General features: G+C 35.2%; 1 protein-coding gene across 2 annotated transcripts in view; it reads right to left on the minus strand.

The window, feature by feature from the left end:
* Window positions 1–1,432: 1,432 nt before the first annotated feature.
* LOC106471090 (kinesin-like protein KIF26B) overlaps window positions 1,433–10,822 on the minus strand; it is a 358,285-nt gene continuing 348,895 nt past the window's right edge. For both annotated transcript variants that reach the window (XM_022400595.1, XM_022400592.1), the window contains exons 11-13: window positions 9,751–9,913; window positions 6,160–9,370; window positions 1,433–4,095 (exon numbers count right to left, since the gene is read on the minus strand). In XM_022400595.1, coding sequence (XP_022256303.1) covers window positions 3,890–4,095; window positions 6,160–9,370; window positions 9,751–9,913 — 3,580 coding nt within the window. In that variant the 3' untranslated portion in view covers window positions 1,433–3,889. The remainder of the gene's footprint in view (window positions 4,096–6,159; window positions 9,371–9,750; window positions 9,914–10,822) is intronic.

Below are 10,822 nucleotides of genomic sequence, written 5' to 3' on the forward strand. Positions count from 1 at the left end.
CTAGAAACGTTGCGTCACAGTAGTCATGTGACTCGATGACGCAACATAGCTAACGATCATTACAGTTTTGAAGTAAAAAAGAAACTTCTTTTTTGATCAACATCTGCTGTTATTCCAGAAAATAAAATGTTTCGGACATTAAAGTGTTCAATTTTTCCACAGGAAAACAGTAAATGTCATATAATACACAAGCCCCATCTAAAAGTGTTAATGTAAATTCTTATACATTTTTAGTCGCAGCATATCGGCTCATAGAAAGGCTCTGAGTTGTTGTTGTTATTTTTTCATGTCAAATTTATAGCTCATAGCGCCGTCATCTCTTGACCGATTTGAGATCTAATTACAGTTTTGGGCCCAGGAGGTCAAACCTTTTCGATCGATTAGTTGGCCTGGCCTGATCTGATAAATTAATTTACTCAATCCTGCCTAAAATAATTTCAATTTGAGGATATGCTGGTAAAGATCCTGATGAGTAATAAAATCGAATCGGGTATACGCGCGCCCCACGGTTGGTATTGCTGCGCACAAAAATATAGCTAATAAAAAGGTCTCATAGATTAATATAGTTGTTACGACAGCGGAAGTCACGTGACGCTGGTAACACGTCATGAGATTCTCGAAGGATCTTGATTTTTCTGGTAACTCTAGTCTGTTCTAGGCGCCCTCTTTTTTGTATATAAGCCCGGCAAATAAAGCGGAGATAAAAAATAGCAGACAGATAGATATAGAGACAGATAATTGAGTCAAGCGAACGGTAGTGACGGTAATATAAAGTGTGTGTTTTGTTATCGAGATTGCAAACGTATTGTTGCGTCAGCAGAGGTCACGTGACTAGTATCACGCCACGTCGTTCTCGAACATTCACGTCCTTTCCTTAAATCTCGGGATCCTTCTAGATATAGTGTAGTCTTGTATATATAAGACGGTCACAAATTGACGGCAACAATGTGTGTGTAATTGAACTGAGTATTGTTGAGCACGAGCACGTGAGACGTTCGTTGAGAATCATAGTGTTTGTTATAGAGCGACTGTTGAAATTAAGTGTATCGTAAAGTTGTATTCGGAAAGAATAAGCCAGTTTTATTAAGAAAGGACTTGTGTCGCTAAAGTTTCGTCGGAACGAATTTACGGAAAATTAACTAACGAACGGAGAAGTAACAGTATTGACTGTGGAAATTCTGTGTATTGCAAAGTTGTATCGAGAAAGAATAAACTAGTTTTAATTAAGAAAGGACTCGTATCGTTGAAGTTTCTCGGAAAGAGTTTCTACGGGAAATTAACAAACAAGAAGATACGTAACATAGCCTAATCCTGTCTAAAAGGATTTCAAGTGCCAGGGCTATTGAGGATTCTAACTTGTTTATATTCTGATTTACTGGTTGACAAACATATGTACTTTGAACAAGAAAAGAAGATGAAAAAAAAGGAAATCTTGGGTTAATTAACATGTTTTATTACAGTGTTTAAAACATTACATAAATTAGAAATGACAACTTTCTGACTGTCTACTCAGACGATTACAGCTTATCCTGTATAAAACAGTAAAAGTTTATCGTTACCTTTGTACTCACTTTTTTCACAACATCAAGAGAACTTCCTGAAGGCACATGATACATTAATATAATAAACTGAGAATCCGCGACGATGTCTCGTATGTTGCAACAGAGCTATCAAGAGATTCAAGGTAAACAGCACACAAGAGAATAAATTCCGTTTTAAATAAGTAAGCACACGCGGATAACTTAAAATACCAAAAATATATAGCGCTTAATTAACTTATACAGAATAGATTACTAAGAATAGAAGCCTTGCCATGTGCGGTAAAATATAACAACTTATGTATATGTAATTACTGTTTAAATTTCAAACGTCTTATAATGCTTGATATGTTTCTTTGCATATTACGCAAACGACTGAATTTAATCTCAATGTCGGTCAGAGTTGAATTAATTGTAAACATATATTACTGTTAAAGTAAAAAATATAAATAGCTTTCGTGGAGAGAATGAAAAATCAATAAAAAAAGTGTCTCGTATAATCGGAAAGTCAAAATTCACAAATTAATAGTAAACAACTATCATTTAAGGTGGAAAAACAGTAAACACATTAACAAAACTCGTGGCCTGGAGACACAAAACTAGTAGTGAATGTGAGACAACAGGAAATAAATTAACATACCTCATGGCCTGGAGACATAAAACAATCAGCAAATATGGGACAACAGGAAATATATTAACAAAACTCATGGCCTGAAGACACAGAACAATAAGTAAATGTGGGACAACAAAAAATAAATTAACATACCTCATGGTCTGGAGACAGAGAACGATCAGGAAATGTGGGACAACAAAAAATAAATTAACATACCTCATGGTCTGGAGACAGAGAACAATCAGTAAATGTGAGACAACAGGAAATATAGTAACATACCTCATGGCCTGGACACACAGAACTATTAATGAATGAAGAACAACAGGAAATAAAATAACAGACCTCATGGCTGAGACGCAGAACAATTAGTGAATGTGAGGCAACAGAAAAAAATTAACAGAAATCATAGTTGAGACACAAAACGATCAGGAAATGTGGGACAAGAGAAAATATATTAACAAAACTCATGACCTGGAGACACCGAACAATCAGTGAATATGGGACAACTGAAAATAATTTAACAAAACTTATGGCCTGGAGACACAGAACTATTAGTAAATGCGAGACAACAGAAAACAAATTAACAAAACTCATGAATGGACTAGAGAAAAAGAACGATCAGTAAATGTGGGGCAACAGAAAATATATTTACAAAACTCATGGCTGAGAGACAGAACGATCAGTAAATGTGGGGCAACAGAAAATATATTAATAAACTTATGGCCTGGGGACACAGAACGATCAGTGAATGTGGACCAACAAAAAATAAATTAACAATTATGAAAAAAAAAAAAGTTAGACAATATCATTTTTTGTCACAATTAGTAATTTACAAATCAAGAATTATGAAAAATAAACGAAATAATGACGTTAAAGAACTTTACATATCAAAATTATTTTATAAGCACCTTTTTACTACAAAGAAAAGTCATTTTTATGTTATTTTTCTCTTCAGTAAATTATAAAATTTGAACCAATGGTAAAGAAGCATTTCTAATTACACGATAAAACAACTATTTCTTCGCTATTGTGTGAAATATTTTATATGACTTCCTGAAATAATGTATGTTTGTTTGTTTGTCTCTTTTAGAATCTTTCCGCAAACCTATTCAAAGAGCTATTTTTGCATAGACGTTCTTAATTATTAACTGATAAACTAGAGGATAGGCATCGAGCTAGTCAACAGCATCCACTATCAACTCTTAGACTAATCTTATCTGACCCAATAGTGGTATTTGAACGTCACTCTTATAACGCATCGACGGTTTAAAAATGTGCAGCAGGAGCTACAAACAAGAAACATTACTTCATTAACAGAACATCGTGGTTTCACACCGCGTTAAACTAAAGGAAGGAAAAAATGATGATGGTGTGTCAGCCACATATTCTTGATTTCTATGAAATTTGTCTTTTTTTTTAGCAAAGCGTAGAAATAAAAACCAAACGTAAAAAAATTGGTGATTAATAAACACAATCATCCTGTTCAACGTTAAGTACATATCTATTTTTTATGCTTATGTAGGACTACAGACAACTGAATAATATGCAGCTTAACTTACAAGTAACTATTACAAAAAGGCTTATCTTATATTTTTCATAGGGAAACATGCATTTATACATTATGAACTAGTTGTAGAAAATTAAATTGGTGCCTGTTTCTACAAGGCTGAGGAAATGCCATGAATTTTACATTGTATTAAATGTTCCAAAGTGATGAAACCAAAAGGTAGACACACATCTAATTAGAGTACAGATCCATCAGTCTGCAACACAGTAATCCTGTACAGCCTAATTCTTCCTCGGTGTTTCTTCTGCGCCTCCCATGACGGTGATGTCGACCTCCAAGTGGCCGGGGTTGACTACTAACGGGGGAAGGACTTTGTGGCCTTGAAGTGTTAAACGTCGTGGAACGTGCTGGAGCAGAACGACTTCTGTGATTGGACCCTGAAAATAATAGAAGGGCACTGTTATTTCCTGTAGGAGCTTAGTAACAAATAAAAAAAAATCCATAATGAGATGATTGAAATCAGCGTTAGATTCAGAACATATGAAGTCCAAACTATCCCATATATATAGAAAATATTAGATACCTCTATCAGAAATTTGGAAAAGACTAGCACATAAATATAACCTTAACATAACGCCTAGCTTCGTTTTCGCTCCTGGAATGAAAATTAAACAAATGTTAAGAAAATGATATGACGAACTCACCCCAAAGGGTAACATTTACAAAATAAAGGGTAACAATTGGCCCAGCCTTTTACATATGTGAAACAGGACATAACTTGAACAATAGGTTGAAAAAACACCAAAAACTCTTTCAAAGTCTATGAACAAAATATGAACCAAAACAATCACAGTTTTTTTCTGAACAGAATGTCACCATACTAAAACATGAACCTGACATTAAAAAATAAATAAAATAAAATAAATACTCAAAGAAGCCTTATTAATAAAAGCAAACAATTAACAATTACTCAGGCAAATCTCAATATCTTTGATCGTTATTTCGAACCCGCGACCCTCAGATTGCGAGTCGAGCGCACTAACCACTTGGCCATGCCGGGCCGCTCCTATGAGAAAAACTCTAGAGTGACGAAATTCGAGTATTGAAGCCCCAACTTTTATTTGGAATGCCGCATAATTTTGCTGGAAGGACATTCGCATACATATGTCGCATATATCGAATATCAATCGAACTTCAGGTCGCTTCTTTCTTAAATGGATAATCTTACTTCAATGTATTTAGTTTAAATATAGTGTAAACATAGACTTGTGAATATATATATGGTACCTAAACTTCAGGCTAGTCTGTAGCTAATGGGTTGATCAAAGAAACTGAACTTTTTATTTATTTACCACATGTTTCTTTACAAAACCAAGTATTTATGTATATGGTATCTAAACTTCAGGCTAGTCTGTAGCTAATGGGTTGACCAAAGAAACTGAACTTTTTATTTATTTACCACATGTTTTTTTACAAAACCAAGTATTTTAATGATGCTCATATACAATGATATAAAGAGTGACAGATATCTCATTGATAAACTTCAAATGAAGAAATTGGTTACACTTGGGTTTCTTTCAATGTTATATTTTTGAATCCTATTTAAGTAATAAGTATTGATCATGATTATGGTTTAAAATCGAAAGATATTTTCTTAGATAAAAATTAAAATATTTAAAATTCCTAGGTTTGATAAAGATATAATTTTAGAAATTTACAACTAGTATTATGCTACTGGTAGTTTTGTTATTACACATTTTTCATGAATTACTGATTAGAACCGAAGCTAAAGATTTATGAAAGGATATTTTGAATCTTAAATACTTCATTGAACTACTATTTTATTTGAGAAAGATTAAAATAATTATTTGTAAAAGAACTTTAAAAGGTTTTTACAAGTCAGTCTTGTAATTTGAAACTCTCGTTTTCCTGGTATCTTACTTATTGTAATGGGGTTTCTCAGTGGCACAGTGGTATGTCTGCGGACTTATACTACTAAAAACCGGGTTTAGATACCCGGGGTAGGCAGAGCACAGAGAGCCCTTTGTGTAGGTTTGTGCTTAATAACAAACAATAACAACATTCTGATGGGAAGTGAGGGCTGTTTGATAGCCAGAATTAACTTGGAAGGTACTGTATAGTGGTATGTCAAATAACATATGTCATTGTCTGTATATATACGATGTTTTCTTGTGAGATTAAGACCAATATATTACTAAAATAGTTGAACTGTCCATTTAGTCTGCGCATAAGGTGCTGTTCAGATTGAAAATACCCAAACCAATTATCTAAGTTAGATAATGCTCTTCTAGGAGGTATAAGAAATTACATGTTTTACATGTTTCTTTAAACTTATTCATGGTATAAATCTTTTTCTGAACATACACATATTACAGGATTAGACAAATGATTAATAATGTTATAAATATTCCATTGTAAATTAATTATGTCTGGGAATTTATTGCTCACCAATCTTAGATAAAGCACCATACCGAAATTACCTTGCAATCTTTTCTTGGATCCTTTTCTTGTATTTCGTCTCTTTTCTCCTACATCTTCATTTTCTGAATCTCGGCTACAAGAAGAAGCCACTGTTCCTTCACTATCTCGAATCATACTCTCATAACCACTACTGTTTCCAGAATAATGGTAATCTTTCCTTGCTTTTATAATTGGCACCCCATTTTCGCTCCGTAATGCTTGGCTGCTAAGATTACTAAGTTCGCTTGAAATTCGCCCCCGTTTAGCTTCAGTAATTTTGGAGTATGGAGAAGGAAATGCAATGGATACGTTCTGAGTACTCTCGATCTGATTAGTAACACTCAGACTGCTTTTCCTATTCTTTGTGCTTCGCTCACTTTTGGAAATTTCCTCAGTCGTGGAAGACACACTTCTTGGAAGTTGAAAATATTTTGATTTTCCAAACGTTTTGGTTTCATCTGTGAACTTCAGATGGCGCTCAACCTTCTGAGTTTGTTTATTTACTCCCGATACATCCTTAGACTTTTTGAAAGTATGTTCTACGGAAGTAGATCCTTGATGGGAAGTACAGCTATCTAGTGTAGAAATTGAACTGATTTGTGAGGAAATTTTTCTGTTGGGTTTCGATGATTTTGAATTAATACTTATACTAAGCTGGCGATTCTCCTTGGAACACCCTTGATTGGCACATACATTATCTTTTTGGAGAATATTCCGCTGTTTCTCGGGGAATGTAACACTACTTTTTGTATTATAAGGAAAATTGTCTTCCCGAGGTTTACTTGAAGATGAGTCTGTTGCATTTATTTCATCAAGACTCGCCAAAACACTGTTTCTTAAGAGAAAGGGATTTGAAACGAATCTCTTTGAACTGTATGATGGGTAGTCCAACAGGTTATTTACAGACGGATGATTACTTAATATTGGATTGGATGATCCATCCGGTTGTCGAATAGAACGCATTTGATTTGCAACATCAACGTTTTTACAAACGTGATCACTTGTGATAATGTCACCACATGATTCACATTTCCTGGTTTCACTTGTTAAAAAACTTATTGACATTTGACTGGTAAGAGTATTTTTATTAGGTGAACAACTACTTTGATCTATATTTTCAATATCTTCTTTACTTGTGTTGCACTTTTCAGAGGAGTGTGTTATTAAAGAAATATCTGAAGGAGGAAATTTGTGTTCGAGTTCCTTGTAAAAAGCCTCGAGTCTTAACCCATTCATTGGCTGGATGCTCATCTCCAAATCTGCAGGTTCACTTTTCACACTTAGAACATCAAATATATCTATGTCGTCTTGACTTGGTGACTGCTGCAGACTAACAACAGGAATATTGTATAGCTGATTTGGGCTTAGCATGGTAGACTGCCTTTTATGTGTATCACAAAATGATACTCCAGAAACAGAGTTATTATTCCTTAACTTTTGAGACTGAAGACGTAGTTCTGTTAGTCTTTTCAATTTTGATGCTAGAACATCGCTGCTTACGGCAAAGCTTAATTCTCCTGTTCTTTTAATAACCTCATTTCTATTCATATGTCGAGAACAATGATATCGTGATATCCTCCAGTCACTCAAGAAATCATCATCATCTCTGATTTCTTCTGGGAGGCTAATGCTTTCTAGTCTATCATTATTAGCAACTACTGAATCAGAGATATGTTCTGCACTAGACACACGCAAAACATTAAAAATAGAATGCTTTATTGGAACTTCGTCAATTACGTAATTTTCCAGGGATTCGAAGTCGTTTCTTTCGAGCCAAGCTGCTAGAATATCTTCTTCTTTTACTTGGAGACATGAGTCTTTCATTTCAGGAAGCTCATCAGTATCAGAGGTTTCAGAACATTCATCAGCCTGATCAATAGGCCAATCTTGTTCTTCTTCATCTGTCGAAACACTAGTCTGAAGATCCGATGTTTCTGAAATATCAACACTACTTGCTGCTTCCAAATAGTCGACAGTGCTATCTATTTCAGCCCGAATACTTCCTTGTGAACTTTTCCACGTCGGGGTATCAGAGGTAACTTGAACCTTTTCAAATATAGTTTTACTTTCTAGTGATTCTGTAGCATCAGCATCCTCAACTGATGTTGTAGTCTCTTCAGAACAATTGAGCCCAACTGTCTCTTTGGAATCACCCTCTTTTTTCTTTGATATAAGCACTTCTTGGCTCACCCTGCTGTCATTTACCATTCTTTTGTTTGAAGAATCTTCTACAATCTGTGAACCAGAACTTTTCGTATTAGATTGGTCACATGAATATTTTGGTCTCGTACCTAAGGTTTGTGCAGTTTTAGTGCAAATCTGAATTTCAAATTGGTTTCTAGTTGGAGGTAGGTCAATCCAGACTTCTGGTTGTCTAGATTCAGAAATATGATGTTGTAAGTGACTGTGCAACTGAACCCATTTTTTTATCATTTTGTTCTTGTACTCCTTCGAGTGATCATGGAGAGCTGGACCATCTACCCACTGTTCATATTGCAACTGTTGTAAAGTGCGAGAGTCGAATTTTGGTTTAATAAATCGGGGTCCATCTACCCAGATCTCATCACTTGTAACATAGTTTTCCCGCTTTGCTTGACTACTAGATCGATTAGGACTCCTATTTTCCACTTTGGACACGAGATGACGCCTCTTGATATTAACTCTGCGAGGTGACTGGACTCCAGCGTATTGAGCAGATGTTGAGGACGATTGAAGATCGGTCAAACAACAACCAGCAGATAAGTGAGAACCCCGATGTACACCACTTTCTCCCTTTGTGCAATATTTTGGTACACTCATTTTGAAAGGAATGATTGAATAATTCCTACATTGTGAAGATTTACCAGCAACTTTGTGAGTACGGTTTTTGGTATCAGCACTGGAAGACGTATTCGGTTTGGAAGAACTTGCAAGACAATTGGTGGATAAAAGCGATGTAGCCTCTTGATCTTTAGTTTTATTTGAGACAGGACACTCTGTGCTCGAAGAGCTTTTTGCTGGGACTTTCGACTTGTTTTGTTTCTGAGGTGACATTTTAGTTGTGTCTTCCTTCAGTGAACGTTCTCCAACAAATATGGCCGTGACGCAGGACTGCTCACTTCCGGAGGTGTAGTCAAGTTCGCTGCTGCCAGAGGGGAAGTCATCTTCACTTACAGCGTCAGACTTAACACAAGGCTTACATACTCCCCCATTGTCTCTGTTATTGACTCCACACGCTTTGGGCATATATTGCTGAAATTACAAACAAAAGTTAAAAAATAAAGCTATCCAGTAGTTTTATGTTTTACGTCTTGACAGAATAAATATACGAAAAACATTAAACGTGTAAAACTTATCTATTAAATTACAGCTTACCATATTCATGTTTTAAAAGCTGCCATTACACAGCCAAATCTTATACTTTAATTTGTAATAGATCAGAAATTATTCTCGCTTACCAATGAATAATTATGTTGGGTTAATGATCAAGCTTTTAGTTTAATCAACATTATTTTGTACTCTTGCTTACATTCAAAATCACTAATAACAAACACGTACAACAGATGTATATAGAAACTACTGAAAATGTTTTGTTTCATACACCAGTAGAATTAACAACGATTTTAACTAACTTTCGCTCTCTTCCGCCAAATTCTGTGAAGCCTGTTGGCCAACTGTATTGTAGACAACGTTTCACAGTACTTTTCTGAGGAATCAGATACGTGGGCGATCATGGTCGTTCGACAGATGGAGCTACCCATTGCTTCCCGTAGTAAATTCGTAAGTTTGCTATTCCTGGTAATAAATATACGATATAGACATGTCATCATTGAAATACGAATATAATCATAAACTATAATTAAGAAATTATAAAAGGTATTATGCTTAGTTCTATCTTTATGTTTGTAATTGTAAATACAGCGGTTTGAATACATTATATCAAAATGGTTTTTAAAATATGCAATCAATAAGTTATGTGATATCCACAGGCCGATACAAAGTTATAGTTTGGTGGAACTTAGGCAGCGTGATGGGGAAGCTTTTGGGAAGGGCATATAATAACCATTTTCAACGCAACATATTCATACATTCAGTTCATAAAAATGTGTTCATATCAAGGATTTGCAGTTTCCAAGACAAATATATCCTTTATATTTCGAGCCGTTGAGAAATAAAGGAATATACACAGCGTGGGCACAAGTAAATATACACCACCTTTTCAGAAAAAATGAAATTTTTCAGTCATATTCACATGAATTGATATATTTATAATTTAATTAATATCTAGTAGATCTTCCTTTCGCTTCGTGGAGTTCGTTGATCCTTTGGGGCATCGTGAGAATCATCTCGTCAATTTTAGATTGTGGGATTTTCGCCTACTCTTGCTTCAAAACTTGGAGTAGATCGCTCTTCGAAGTTGGTTTTTTGGTTATTTCTTGACTTGCCGGTCGAGTATAGCCCAAAGGTTTTCGATGGGGCTCATGTCAGGAGATTGGCTCGGCCAGGAGAACTTCTGGATACCATTTTCTTCCGGCCACTTTTGTGTGTTTCTAGCAGTTTGACACGGTGCTCCATCTTCCTGGAAGAACATTATGTTCTTGTCCACGAAACCCGAGGAATAAAGTGGCAAGAGTCCTTCCTCCAATATTTCGACGTATTTCGCAAAATTCATGTTGCCAACGCACTCCACTAAGCTCGATCTCA

This window comes from Limulus polyphemus, unplaced genomic scaffold (genome assembly GCF_000517525.1).
Source record: "Limulus polyphemus unplaced genomic scaffold, Limulus_polyphemus-2.1.2 Scaffold110, whole genome shotgun sequence".
Lineage (NCBI taxonomy): Eukaryota > Metazoa > Arthropoda > Merostomata > Xiphosura > Limulidae > Limulus > Limulus polyphemus.